This window comes from Rhinatrema bivittatum, chromosome 5 (genome assembly GCF_901001135.1).
Source record: "Rhinatrema bivittatum chromosome 5, aRhiBiv1.1, whole genome shotgun sequence".
Classification (NCBI taxonomy): Eukaryota; Metazoa; Chordata; class Amphibia; order Gymnophiona; family Rhinatrematidae; genus Rhinatrema; species Rhinatrema bivittatum.
Genome location: NC_042619.1, coordinates 268,167,585 through 268,182,641, shown reverse-complemented (window position 1 = coordinate 268,182,641; position 15,057 = coordinate 268,167,585). Strand labels below are relative to the sequence as shown.

The 15,057-nt window shown below is 46.0% G+C and overlaps 1 protein-coding gene and 1 non-coding gene across 14 annotated transcripts in view; both read left to right on the top strand.

The window, feature by feature from the left end:
• Positions 1 to 5,717: 5,717 nt before the first annotated feature.
• On the top strand, positions 5,718 to 5,788 carry TRNAG-CCC. The gene has a single exon. It is a non-coding gene; the product is annotated as a tRNA-Gly (tRNA).
• A 272-nt stretch (positions 5,789 to 6,060) lies between these two features.
• Positions 6,061 to 15,057, top strand: part of TIA1 (TIA1 cytotoxic granule associated RNA binding protein) — a 144,530-nt gene continuing 135,533 nt past the window's right edge. For 6 of the 13 annotated variants that reach the window (XR_003857064.1, XR_003857062.1, XR_003857061.1 and 3 more), the window contains exon 1: positions 6,061 to 6,293. Coding sequence is in view for 8 of the 13 variants with exons in the window: in XM_029604001.1 (XP_029459861.1) it covers positions 6,268 to 6,293 (26 nt within the window). In the remaining 5 variants the exon portion in view is untranslated. The remainder of the gene's footprint in view (positions 6,294 to 15,057) is intronic. The other 7 variants (XM_029604000.1, XM_029603995.1, XM_029603996.1 and 4 more) reach the window with 4 other exon arrangements.

The window sequence follows — 15,057 nt, the reverse complement described above, 5'->3', positions numbered from 1 at the left end:
GTAGCAAGTAGCAGGCAACAATTATGCTCACCACCTTTTCTGCACTGTACTGCAGGGTTCCCCCTGAGCGATCCAGACATCGGAAATGCCCCTTCAGAACTCCAAAAGTACGCTCGACCATGTTTCTGGTGCTGCCATGAGCCTCATTGTAGCTTTTTTCGGCCGCTGTACATGGGGACTGGAGTGGAGTTAGCAACCAGGGCTTACAGCCATAGCCACCATCACCTATAGGATCAATAATCCGGAATGTATCAAAAACAACTTTGCAGCGCCTAACATCATAAACATAACATCATAAACATAATTGTATACCAAACATCCCTAACATTCCCAGACCTGCACACATGACAGATAGAATCACAGGCAGTAGCCATTGTCACTTACCAAGTAGCCAACCTTCACCGTACTTTCCCTCTGGGAATTGGGTCCCGAGAGATGAATGTGCGAGAATGTAGGCGTCATGGCAGCTCCCAGGATACTTTGCTACAACATTTAGAATCCGAAGGTGTGCATCACAAACGACTTGAACATTCATTGAATGGAAGTACTTCGATTCCGGAATGCACTCTCTTCCTCTGACCTGGGGGTAAACGCAATATGAATGCAGTCGATAGCACCCAACACGTTCGGCATCCCCGCAATACCCATGAACCCACTGCGGATCTGTTGCAGCTCCGCTGGATCCATAGGAGAGACGATGTATTTCCTCATCCGTTCATCATGGCCTTCAACACCTGTGACAGATGCCGTGAAATGGAGGCCTGTGTCATACCTGCAACGACACTCACGGGGTTTTGAAAACTTCCGGTACCAAAAACATTTAAGGCACCAAGAAGTTTTGTCAACCCTGGCACAGCATGGTGGCGATTGGCCAGGGGGTCTAGGTCGAAGCGCAGATCTTCGTAGAGGAACAGGATTGCCCGTGAGCTCAGCCGGTAGGTTTGGACAACATCTTGCTCACACATGCCAAACAGAGTTGTCTGTGGGCGAATGAAACGTCCTGGCCTGCCAATGGCACGGTGCTCTGCCTGCATGGAATACAACAGAGGCAAACACAAGAAATTCAAATTAAACACTGATGAACACATATAAATCGTTTAAGAGCACATACATAGATATGCAACACTGTGGATTCTCACGTGTACATAGATTTACTAGCAGGGCAAATAGAAAAGTTTCCCAGTACATACATGGATATGCCACACTGTGGATTCTCTGGTGTACATAGTTTTACTAGCAGCACATATAAATTGTTTAACAGTACATACATGGATCTGCAACACTGGATTCTCAGGTTTGTATTCTTAATTGAGCTATGCGTTCTTAGCTAAGCTTTTACTATTCATAAATGAGCTATGCGTTCTTATTTAAGCGTTTACTACAATCAGCAGCCTCAGGGATGCCTAATTCTAGATGCAGGAGGATGGAGTCCGTAGAGGCTTCTATGTCTCCGCTGGATGCCTAGTAGACGCCGGAAGGTGTCCGTAGAGGCGTCCATGTCTCCGCTGGACCCCCGGAGCCTCAGGACGTCTAGCAGACACCGGAAGGCGTCCGTAGAGGCATCCATGTCTCCGCTGGACCCCCGGAGCCTCAGGACGCCTAGCAGACGCTGGAGGAAGGCCTGGCACGGCTCCCATCTGTCCGGCGTCCGTAGAGGCGTCCATGTCCGGAGCCTCAGAGATGCCCAGAGATGGATGGTACAGTTGAACACATATCTCTTCCGGTCTTGCTGCTGGGTTCTCCGGTCTTGCTGCTGGGTTCTCCGGTTGGCTGGGTTCTCCTTGCTGCTGGGCTCCCCTGTTGGCCTCTCCAATCTGCCTTGTAGAATCCATTTGTCGAGTATTTCGAGCATTTCTCATTCTGCTTCTCAACCGAATGAAAAAGATCGCCAGAGCCAATATATGCATGTTGTCCATGATGCTGTCCGGTCCGAAGCTGACTGAACACCACACTAACGCCAGGGTCAGGGTAGGCGGTAAATATTGAGGTTAAAGACACGGTAAATAAGCTGGTTAAAAACGTGATAATTTGGGCGCACGTTACTGTATCGGGGGGAATAGCTAATCCGATCATTAACATATCATATACATGCGGCGGGCAGAAATGGATACGCATCTTTTTTGGCAAGCGCTAAGGACACATAAAAGCTGATACTGAATCGCGGGTCCGTCTTACGTGCTCAAAACGTGCATCCAAAGCGGGTTAAAAAACGGGCAACCACGGCCGCACTTTACTGTATCGGCCTGAATATAAAAGGAATTGGCAAAAAAAGAAGGAAGGGAAGGTGGAAAAAAAAAAAGCCTGTGACCAACCGATTAGAAAACTAAAATCAGACAGCAAAGGTAAAAAAAATAAATTACTTTTTAGTGATTGGCACATGTAATCTTTGGGAATGTGCAAGAGTAGCACTTTCTCTATGCGGATCTCACAATGTACGAGATCAAGCATGGAGGAAGTGGAAGCCCACGGGGCCTGCACAGAAGAGGCAGCAGAATGGGCTTTAGTGCCAGTAGCAGCAATCAGTGCCTCCCCAATAGCCATGCGGCATCAGTGACAGTGGCAGCAGAGGAATGAGAGAGGCTTCATTGCTGGCAAAAGAAAGAGAGGGGGTCCTCCTTCAGTCTGTGCATGTGTATGAATGGGCGTCTGCCTGAGGGTGTATGTGTGTGTGAATGCATGGGTGCCTGCCTGAGGGTGTGTCTGTGTATGAGAATGAATGGGTGTCTTCCTGGGGTTTGTATGTGTGAGAATAGGTGCCTGCCTGTGTGTAGTGTATGGGTGTGTGAGAATGAATTGGTGCCTGCCTGGGGGTCTGTTTGTGTGAGAATGAATGTGTGCATGCCTGGGGGGGTGGGGAGGAAGTGGTGTGAAAATGAATGGGAGCCTGCCTGTGGGTCAGTGTGTGTGTGTGAGAATGACTAGGAGTTTGCCTGGGTGTGTGTGTTTGTGTGAGAATGATTGGGAGCTTGCCTGGATGTGTGTGTTTGTGTGTATGTGAGGGAGCCAGTGAGAGTGAGAGCATGAGTGTGTATGAGAAAATCCAGGGGAGTAAGAGTTTGTGTGTGGGGTGTATGTGGAGGGGGAGGGAGTGTCTTACAGCCTGAGAGTGTGTCAGTGTCTGTGAGAGCGAGAGGTTATGGTGGGTATAAGAGCATGAATGTGTATGTATGTGACAGTGTATGTGTGAGAGAGAATGGACATGTGAGTATGTGTGAGAGAGAGAAGATAACCTCCTAATCCTCAACAATATCAGAGCGACTGGAAATCAAGAGCTCCCACGTATGGACAGCAAGGGATTTTTAAAATCCTTATTAGTTTTAATTATTGGGTGTTATTTGATATATGTGCTGTTTTGAAATATTTTATTGGTGTTTGGGAAATTGTAAAAAATGTATATGATTTTAATTAATAGAAATTCTATTTATCAGTGGTTTTAAAATATTCTTTTATTAGTATAGTTTTACTATTATAGCTGATATTTTATGTTTCTTGATTTTTTTTTTTTATGAGGAATGATGGTTCTGTTTTTCCATTGTTAATACAGAGTCTGGCTTCTTTGGGTTTCCATTTCAGTTTTTGTCTAATTTGTGCTCCTTTATTTTGTATTCTGTATTTGGTGAGGGTCTGTCTCTGTTCTGTGTTTGTGACCATGATGAGAGATTCTGCTAGCATAGGGATCTATAGCAATCTGGTTTGTTTTGTTTCCTTAGAATTCTAGGTATTCTAGGACCCAGTGTAATATTTACCCTTGCTTTTTCACAGGTAGAGATATTGTTGTTTGAGTCCTTGGTGTTATGCTACGATAGAATTGCAGTATATTATTTATTTATTTATTTAAAAGTTTTTTATATACCGCACATGGGATCACTTACGTGTCCGTCTAAGCGGTTTACAAATTTACATACACAATAAAACAAAGTTTACATACTTAGTATAACCAAAATTTACATACATAGTAGAGTAAAATAGTACCTAATAGTAGCGGAAACAAAGGGGTATAAAAAAGTTTGAGGTGTTGATTTAGGTGTGGGTACTGTAATTGTATGCATCGTTAAATAAGAAAGTTTTAATCATCTTTTTGAAATCGTTTCGATTGGGTGTCATCCGGATATGGTCTGGTATGGAGTTCCACAAGGATGGGCCGTAAACTGAGAAGGCTCTTTTTCTTGTTAGTGCTAGGCTGGTAGATCTAACTGACGGTATTTCTAATAAGCATTTGTCTGTTGATCGGAGTTGTCTTGTTGGTTTGTATATGTGCAGCATAGAACAGATCCATACGGAGTTGGAGTTGTAAAGCAGATTGTGAATGGTAGTTAAGATTTTGTATTTTATCCGATGAGTAATGGGGAGCCAGTGTAGGTATTGTAGTGTCGGGGAGATATGTTCTCTTTTTGGTTGGTTGAAAATCTTTTTTGTGTCTTTTTTGTGTTAGTTCACAATGTGTCTGGCAGTGGAAGGTGTTTGTGCTGCTGTTACTGTGAGGTGACACCAGAATTTGAAAATATCCAAGCTCCATTGTTTGGGCGAATTTCAGTGGATGCACAGAGTTAGAGAACTGGAGGTGCAGGATTTGTATTGACATTCTGTCCCTTCCTATATATTCCAGACTTCACTCTCATAGCCATATAGAATTAGTTGAATGAGGCTATCAAATAATTTTATAGTAGTTTTACTAGAAATGTGAAACTAGCCTGCTTTTTAAAATTACGTAGAAGACCCTTTGGGCTTTTTTATTAACACTGATTTTCTTATAACCAATTTTAAAGCAGGATCCATGCTATAGAGGTGGGTGTGATGAAGAAATGTCATTTTGGCTCCCCCCCCCAAAAAAAAATTATTCTGTCTAGAGATGCCAATGATTTTCTGTGACCTTAAGCATTAATACAAGAAGGATTAAGGGGGGGTGCCCGGGCGCCGGAGACCCTTGGTGCGCCACTGGGTGTGAGCCGTATGGGGCCGCAAGCTGCGACAAAGAGGAGTGGAGATTTGGCGGGCCGCAAGCAGTGCCCAACCTGCTCGTGACCCAGAAAACCACACAGTCGGCGGGCGTGATTGAGAACGAGATAGGAGTCAGGGCCGAGACCGGGGGTGGCAGTGCTACCAGGTGGGGGGCGTGGAGGCGCAATGGAGAAGGCTTGCCTAGGGCGCCTAATCCCCTTGCACCGGCCCTGCCTGCATTGCCTATGATTAGCTAATCACTTCCTTTCCATGCCATTAGCATGCACTCGGCAGTAAAAAACTTGGGTCTGTAAGCATGTTTGTACGCGCTTTTTTCCTGCGCAAAAAATCCTTATTACATCTCCATATAGAGCTTTGCGCAGCAAAATACGCGTACAAACGCACATACAGGCATGCAAAAACCCGCGGCAGCTTCAGTGCACCTTATTACATCGGCCCATATGTGTTTTGCCTCTAGGATGACTTTTGTATAGAAAAATCTGTGATATAGATGGACGTTAATTTTCATTTTTTTATTTTATTTTTCCTTGGAATTTCATTGTTTTAGCAAAACAAAATCTTTGGATAAAAAGAGTTTTCCACTGATTTTTCTTCTCTGTGTTATGACAAAGTTATTTTTCCACGGATTTTTCTGTTATGATATTGAAATTCCCAGCAAAAAAGAAAACCTGAAAATTAAGGTCATTAATGAACTACAAATACACTAGCTAGACATGTACTAAGGGTCTTTATATTTTTCCAAACACGTATTCCCATCCGCGCCGCTGGTGTAGTGGTATCATGCAAGATTCCCATTCTTGCGACCCGGGTTCGATTCCCGGGCGGCGCAATAGTTTTCCATTGCGCTACCCCTACTTCTCGTTTTATTTTTATTTTTACCTTTTGTCAACTTTTTCCTTGTTCCTCTTACAAAATACGATATAATTCTCTCCTCCTCAAAACAGGAAAATTATTGTTTTTAGCTCTGTTACAAATAAATAGATCCATAGAAGCCAAGCGCTGCGAGCATGCGCTTCACATTACGTTACAGGATGGGGGGTGGGGTTAGCAGCGCGCATGCGCCGAAGTGCTGCCGCCTGGACTCCGGCCCGCCATCTTGTGAAGTGGTTTTTTTTTTTTTTTCAACCTCCTTTCATTGTTCCTGGCCAGGAGTTGAGAGAGCGGCGGAGGTTGTAAGCGAAGGCTGCGGTTTGGAGTCCGTCAGCTTCACTGAAGGTTGAGCGACCATCACCATCGGAGGAAGAAAGGTCGAACCGAAGACGAGTGGGAGGCGGCGACTAGAACTCAGGGACCCGAGCCGAGAGCGCCATGGAGGACGAAATGCCCAAAACTTTGTGAGTAGTTTTGGATTTGTTATTAATTTTTGGTCGCTCAGTTCCTCGGTGTACCCTAGAAGCGGAGAGACTGTGAGGATGGAGCTCTTAAAACCTTCGACACTAATGTTGCCCGCTGGGAATAATCTAATAACAGTCGGGGGGCTTGGGGGGTGTCGTTGGCACACCCCCCTTTTGAAAAGTATATATTATTATTATTTTTGTTACAGTTGTGCTACTGTAAGCGTTATTTTTCACTTCCCTCTCGGCTCTGAGGCCTATGCTGCTGACGTGACGGTCTCTGCTTTTTTACGCCAATGCGGGAGAAGCGCCAGCAACACCCCCCCCCCCCTTTGTATTTTCGTTTCAGTAGAATAACCGATACCACACGCACTTTTCTGAAGTATGTTTTACAAATGTATATGATTTTATATTATCCTAAAACTCGAGAGAGTTTAGCAGTCTGTACTCGCGCCTATGTGGGAAATGGGACGGACTGCGTGTGTGGTTTTTTTTGTTTTTTTTTTTTGAAAGGGTGACTGGGAAATTTTTATTTGGTGTCTTCAAACAATATGTTGGCTCACGGAGGATGAATTTATCTTTAGTGGGTGATAAATTAAAGCCCTTTTGAGTTCTGTAGGGGATTAGTGGAATATGTTTTGGACAGTGTTAGGGGGAAAGAAAAGGTTAAACCAAACTCTTAAAATACTGCCCCCCCCCCATTTCTGGTGACTAATTTATTTTTGAAATGTAAACAAAACACAAATGGTCGTTTATAATTAGAAACTTTATAGCATTGACATTTTTCCATAGATTTCCTTGAAGTCAAGATATCAATCTACCAGCCTTTTAGGGAGGGAAATATTCTTCAGTGATAACTAGTTATAAATGTTTCTGCTATCTTATCGATTCTAATTTTTGCCTTTAAAGGGGAAAGTGGATAACATATTTTTTATAAAACTGGTCAGTGTTTGAAGAAAGCATTCCGTGTGGGGGTTTTTTTCCCTGTGGTGGAAAGTTTAAATTCTTTGTCAATCTTAAATCTTTGACGTTTTATTTTTTTTTCTACGATCAGTTCCTGTTGTATTACATTTCAAGAAAAAAATGCTTTGGACGCATACTGTTAATGAAAAAAGCCTGCTTGACCTAAAATGGCCTAGGTTTAACTTTCAGTGGCATTGTTGATTGACTATTGATTTTTGACAGTATGCACTTTGTAATCAAGAAAGTTTGCGTAACAAGGTTGACTCTTTGGATTTTTGCAGTCAGAAACTACCCAGTTTTCTTTTCCATATGAAAGAATAACAGATTTGCTGTAGCTCGGTATCTTTAGATGTGGTCAGAGTATAATTAATGCTTTGCTTAGCGTATATTATGGACGGTTTGCAGGGCAAGTAATTTCTGTTTTAGAAGAACAATCTCTTGTGCTTATGCTAATTCAAGCCATTGTGTGTATACTTTGGAATAAAATTAGTTGACAAGATATTAAATTATCTACTTACAAAATTGCAAGTACTAAAGTCTTGGCAGAATTTAATAAAATGTTTGCTATGATGTGTACAGTATTTTTGTCATCAATTCTGGCAGTTTTAGAGAGAGCTATCTGGCGATTATTCTAATCGGAGTAATTGGCTCTGTTCACTTTGAAAGTTTCCTGAAAGTCACAGAATTTCTTTTTAGTTATTAAAAAAAAAATAAAAATCTAATCCCAAGTAACTAAATCTTGAATTGTTTTATACATTTTGGCACATACTTTAGGATGGGTTTACTAAACCTTTTTTTTCCTCTCATTCTATGTCTGGGGAGGGGGGGGGGGGAACTTAGTAAATGAGGCCCTTTATGTCTATGAAACAAAAAAAATCAGAAATACTGAAAAATATTTTTTATATTTTTTTGCTAACAGTTGTTTTTACTAGACAAGATTTTGTTTAGCAATGCTGGTGTTCAGGACAGACGTTAAGTGTGTGTACTCATAAAGTTGTGTTCTGTTACCTCTGGTCTTGAAGAAAACTGAATTTGCAGGTTAACTTTTACTGGAGTTGCATGCAAATTATACATCACGGTCAAACAAGTTATCGCAAGCAAAAAAGTGAAATTAAAAAGAACAGAATGGCATGTAAAGCATTACTATATCAGTGGTGTTATACTTAATAAAGGTTATCATGATTGTCATTGACATACAATCTCTAATGTAAAATCTTGAAAAGAGAATATTACATAAGAAATTGCCATACTGGGTCAGACCGAGGGTCCATCAAGCCCAGCATCCTGTTTCCAACAGTGGCCAATCCAGGCTGCAACTACCTGGAAAGTACCCAAACATTAAGCGGATCCCATGCTACTAATAAGTAGTGACTATTCCCTAAGTCAACTTGATTAATATTAGTTTATGGACTTCTCCTCCAGGAACTTATCCAAACCTTTTTTTTTTTTGTTTAAGTTCTTGCCTTCTACAAACCTCATGACTGTAATCAAGGATAGTTTCCTTTTTTTTTTAAATTTTCTCTCTCTTGGTTTCAATATGCCAGTACATTAGAACTCAACATTCCAACAGAACAATTTACATGTACATTATGTCCCCCCCCCCACCCCAGATGCATCAGATTAGTGTGTCATACACTTGCTAATACTGCCAGAGGAGCTACTGCAAGTAGCTTGGAAAGGCAACCCAAACTGAGATACAGTGCCTAATATCGCAACAAGTTAACAAATATGATGGCATTATTTTGACATTTCCGAATGATGGTATATAAAACTCGTTAACTATTTCTGGCCTGATATTTATTTTATTTATGAGGAGACATTTGTTTTCCCAAGATGAGTAGCCCAGATTGAATTGTACTTCTGCATATTATTCCATTTGACAGATGAGAGTTTACGTGGTGTGCAAACTCTGTCCAGTCGATTAAGAATTTTACTAGTCACTGGCGCAGATTGATGTCTACAGTGGGTAGCAATCTCGATTCTAGTTGCGGCGCAAATTTGCTGGATCATCATGTTCTGCCCTAGAGACAGTCCGGCTCAGGTATAAGTAACAGGGCTGTTTTAGCATGTAGTGCAAAACTGATATTTAGTAGGGCAGTGATTAAAAGACTCAATTCGTTTTCCACATCCCTTGAATAATGGGGTAATCCCACCAGATATGCATAAATGTCCCAACTTTACCACACTCCCTCCAGCAGAGGCTACTAATGTTAGGGTACATTTTTTTTGTAGCCGCTCAGGTGTGTAATACCATCGATATAACATCTTATAACAGTCTTCTATTAATAAAGTTGAGATAGATATCTTATGAGCATACAGTATAATTTCATCCCACTTCTCTAAGGTGTAGGTTGTCTCCAGATCACGCTCCCATGATAGTATGTGCTTAGGTTTCTCATTCTCTCTAACATTGAGTAGATTGTAAATTTTAGAAATGAGACCTTTGAGTTTTTCCACCCGAAGAGCAGAAACTTTCAGATAAGGACTTTCCCAACTTTAAATGAGAATGGGATTTGATAGGGGCCGGCCGATTCAATAATTTTTGCGGAAAGCGGGCGCTGACTTTTCAGTGCCCGCTTTTTTAACGTCTGCCAGTAATGAAAAAAGCCGCTGATAAACTCGACGTCTATTTTTATTACTGGCAGACAGCCGGTTATGAAAACGTGAGCCAAATTTACCGGTGTCGGTCTTTGATAACTTGGCGGTCTGCCGAGATATTTTTTTTTTTTTTTACTGAAGTACAGAAAAGCAGTTTATTCTGTACTTCTTTTACCTGCGCTCAGCTACTGACGCCTGCTCCAGGCAGGCGTTAATATCTGAGTGATAAATGTGCATCTGAGGAAGACTCAGAACCAATGTCAGGAAGTATTTCTTCATGGAGAGGGTGGTGGATGCCTGGAACGCCCTTCCGGAGGAAGTGGTGAAGACCAAAACTGTGAAGGATTTCAAAGGGGCGTGGGATAAATACTGTGGATCCATAAAGTCTAGAGGATGTGAATGAAGAGAAGAGGCATGGGGGTGGCTTGCGGGAATGACAGCCACTACCTGGAGATTAATACCCTTTTTCCTAGCGTGTAGCAGATGGACTCAGGACCAATGGGTATATAGTGTACTCTTGATAGCAGTTGGAGACGGATCATATTTCAATCTGACGTCAGCCCTAGTACATATACCCTTGCAGGAAGTGCAGCTCTTCAGTATTTTCCGTCTCCATAGCAGTTCGGGACTTTATGCACGCTTGCAGAGCGTTAGAGTAATTTACCAAAGAAACCCAAAACAGAAATCTTACCTCTGGTGACACCTCTTGGGTCCCTCCCCCAGTTGAGAATTCCCGAGGTGATTTCCGCGATCCCTTGGAGGTTGGCCTCGGACCGGCAGCCGACCCTCGGTGTGGACTTAGCCCCCAGCAATGGGTGAGGCTGAGAGGCAGCGGGTGCAACTTCGAGCACGGCGATGAAGGTATTTTCCCTCCCCCCCCCCCGCAGTTGGAGACCGCCTGGAATGAGACCGGGAAACGCCGAGATAAGGTAAGGTAGAAAACTTCTTTAAAGTCTCCGGTCTCTGAAGTTCGAAGAGTCGCACAGGTCGCCAGCCAGTGCCAACAGGTTGATCAGCCTTAGCAGGGCTAGGCCCCGGTCAGATTCGGAGGTCCTCCCACATGGAGACCCTCCAAGGTGGTCGCCACACTGACCACGTGGTCACCTTCGCCATTTTGACCTATTCGCTGACCCATGCACACAGAGGTGAGCCGTGCGCACAAATCTCTTGTGCTCACATCTGCACGCACATAAATGCCGTGCACATAGCGATGCACCTAACCACACGCCTACTCTGCCGGGCGCATAAGTTTGGCCCTTGCGCATCTTATTGAGCGCGCACCCAACTTACGTGCACAACCTTGATGCGCCGGAGCACATAACTAGGCCGCCCGGTCCCTGTATTTTTACGGCACAAGCCATGGCACCACCGGAGAAGAAGCTGAAGGTTCAGGGCCTTTGCCCAGCGTGCCACATCAGAGCTGTGCAGCATGAGGAGACCACAGCCCTGTGTATACAGTGCAAGGAGGCTCTGGGGGATTCAGCCCATGGCCCTCCCCAGCCGGTGCCGGGATCCAGCTTCTCGAACAGTACGCCGGACCTCATGTCCCCCAGCGAGAGCCTCCCTCAAACAGGGCTCCCCAGAGACACAGCACCTCTTAATTTAGACCCAGTATCTATCTCCTGGATGGAATTCTTCAAAGGCCTTCATACCTTTGTCCACATGCAGCCTGGGCCTCCGATAACACGGCCACAACCTCCGCCAGAGGACCTCAACATCCCTGGACCCTCTATGCCCAGAGAAGTGCCTCCACCGCCCAGAAGTCCCACCCTCGGGGACATGGACAACTCAGATGGTGATTCAGAACCCCTGGAGGAAGGGGAACTCACCCCCCCCCCCCCCCCAAGGGACCGAAACCCACCGAACCATGAGGCATTTCTTCACCAAGGACGAGCTTCCAGACCTAGTCACAGACAGCCTGAAAGAGCTTGCTATCCCGGGCACAAGTACCTTGGGGGAACCTAAGACGAACCCCCTCCTAGAGGGACTCCGTCAGACCTCCCGACATTTCCCACTGTTACAAGCCGTCCAGCAGCTAATTGACTTGGAATGGGAAGCCCTGGAGACCACTTTCAAAGGAGGGCATGCCCTGGCAGCCATGTACCCTCTGGACCCCACTGCCAAAGATCTCCTGGCATGTCCGAAAGTGGATGCCATGGTCTGCTTGGTCTCGAAGCGGAGACCAGACTATTCCAGTCGAGGGAGGAGCAGCACTCAAGGATGCCCAAGACAGATGTCTGGAATCCATCCTCAAACAGTCTTTTGACGTCTCCGCTATGTCTCTTCAGATTGTGGCCTGCTGTACCGTGGTGACACGCACCTGCTTATCACAGACCAGGAACAACATTCCCGGGGAAGCCCTGGAACCAGCAGTATCATTCCTCATGGATGCTGCTTCTGATCTAGTGCGAACCGCGACTAGAGGAGTGTCATCTGCTGTGGCTCCGAAGCTGGTTGGCCGACGCATCGTCCAAAACGCGACTCACAAGGATGCCCTTCAAGGGAACCCTCCTATTCGGAAGCGAACTAGAGAAGCTAGCCAACAAATGGTGAATCCCCACTGTAGCGGCTACCGGAGGACAGGAATAAGAGAAACCAGCGACCCTTCCCCCGATCTTCTAGGGGCAGAGGATCACAGCGCTTCAACCCATACAGAAGCACATATCAAGCGGCTCGCCCCGCAGGCAGAAGCCAGTCCTTTCGGAACAAGCACAATAAAAGGGGAGCCGGCTTGGGGCCAGGTCCCAGCCGCACCTCACAATGAAAACCAGCTGACCCGTCCAAGGGAAGAATCCATAGGGGGCAGACTTTGCCCTATTCTACCAAAGATGGGTCGAGAGAACCTCGGACAAGTGGGTCCTAGCCATCATTAGAGAGGGTTATTTTCTGGATTTCCACCACATTCCTCCAGACAAGTTTGTGGAATCCCCCTGCTACGACCCCTTAAGAGGCTATAACACCGGTGCCCTCACAACAAATACTGGACACTATTCCATCTATTTTATCGTTCCTAAGAAAGAAGGGAGATTCCGGCCCATCCTGGACCTCAAGTCGGTCAACCGCCCCTTGAAGATTCCTCTCTTTCGCATGGAAACCCTACACTCTGTCATAAGGGCAATACAACCGGGTGAATTCCTTACATCCCTGGATCCGTCGGAAGCCCACCTGCACATTCCAGTCCATCAAGAGCATCAGCGTTTTCTACACTTCACGATCCTGGCCCATCACTACCAGTTCCGGGCACTACCATTTGGGTTAGCCACGGCACCCCGGACGTTCACCAAAATCATGGTGGTAGTGGCAGCAACACTGAGGAAGGAAGGAATCCTCGTACACCCTTATTTGGACGATTGGCTGATCAGGGCGAAATCCCCAGAAGAAAGTCACCAGGTGACCAACAGAGTCAAAACTCTACTGGAGAGCCTCGGGTGGGAGGTCAACACGAACGAACAAGAGCTGTTTGCAGCCCTCCCAATCCCTAGAATACCTGGGAGTTAGGTTTGACACCAAACAAGACAAGGTCATCCTGACACCGACAAGGAGATCAAAACTGATGACCCAGTTGCGGACCCTGTTGAGTGAGCTTCGTCCCACAGCATGGGACTACCTCCAAGTCCTCGGCCTCATGGCATCCACACTGGAAGTAGTGCTATGGGCAAGAGCTCACATGAGACCCCTACAGCGCTCTCTACTGTCACAATGGAGCCCGCTGTCCCAGAACTACACCATTCATCTCCAGCTCCCGGACAAAGTTCGGACCCAACTACGATGGTGGCTACAAGAAGGCCATCTGAGCCAGGGAGTGAGGCTGTCCTCACCAACCTGGATCCTGCTCACCACGGATGCCAGCCTACGGGATGGGGAGCACACTGCCAGGAGCTAACCAGGACAATGGAACAAAGAAGAGTCGGGATGTAACATCAATCGCCTAAAAGCACGGGCAGTCAGACTAGCCTGCCTACAGTTCGGTCACAGACTCCGAGACAAATCAGTCAGTCATGTCTGACAACGCCACAACAGTGGCCTACATCAACTGTCAGGGAGGAACCAGAAGCCAACAGGTGTCTCTGGAAATAGACCCCCTAATGACATGGGTGGAAGGGAACCTTCGAGAGATCTCGGCCGTCCACATTGCAGGAAAAGACAACGTCGCTGCGGATTACCTCAGCAGAGAAAGTCTAGACCCAGGAGAATAGAGACTGTCGACCACAGCATTCCAGTTGATAGTAAGCCGTTGGGGAACACCAACCATGGTGTTCCCCAACGGCTTCTCCAACGGTTCCTCTTGGCAAACCGGTTCAACGCCCAAGTGCCCAACTTCTTCAACCGCAGATGGGAACCTCAGTCCCAGGGAATTGATGCCCTGGTACAGACCTGGCCACAGGAAACTCTATTATGTGCCTTCCCACTGTGGCCCCTATTGGGCACAATCATCCACAAGATAGAACACTACAAGGGGCCAGTACTTCTGGTGGCCCCGGACTGGCCAAGAAGGCCATGGTACGCAGACATGCGAAGGCTACTGACAGGGAGCCCTCTCCCGCTACCGCCACACAGGGATCTGCTCCAACAAGGGCCGATCCTCCACGAGGACCCAGCTCGATTCTCTCTTATGGCCTGGCCATTGAGAGGACTCGCCTGAGGAAGAGCGGATACTCGGGGTGGGGGGCAGTAATTGACACCCTGTTCTGAGCATGCAAGTTCTCCACATCTCTAACATACATAAGGATTTGGAGAGTTTTCGAAGCCTGGTGTGAGGACCGTGACATCATCCCACGCTTAGTCAAAATTCCCACGATTTTGGAATTCCTACAGAACGGTCTCCAGAAGGGATTGTCTCTCAACTCCATCAAGTTTCAGGTGGCTGCATTGTCATGCTATGGAACCAAGAGTGAGGGCGGTAGCCTAGCCTCTCACCCGGATGTCTCCCGCTTCCTGAAGGGAGTCAAGCAGATCCGACCACCCCTAAAGTGGCCGGTGCCTCTATGGAACCTCAACCTGGTCCTAGACTTCTTAGCAGGAGCCTCCTTCAGACCTCTCTGCGGCCTGTCCTTCCGACTATTAACATTGAAAACAGCCTTCCTAGTGGCAGTCTGTTCGGCCCATTGTATCTCCGAGCTACAAGCACTGTCCTGCCGGGAGCCATTCCTCAGACTCACTCCGTGAATCATCCAGTTACACATGGTCCCATCCTTCCTCCCCA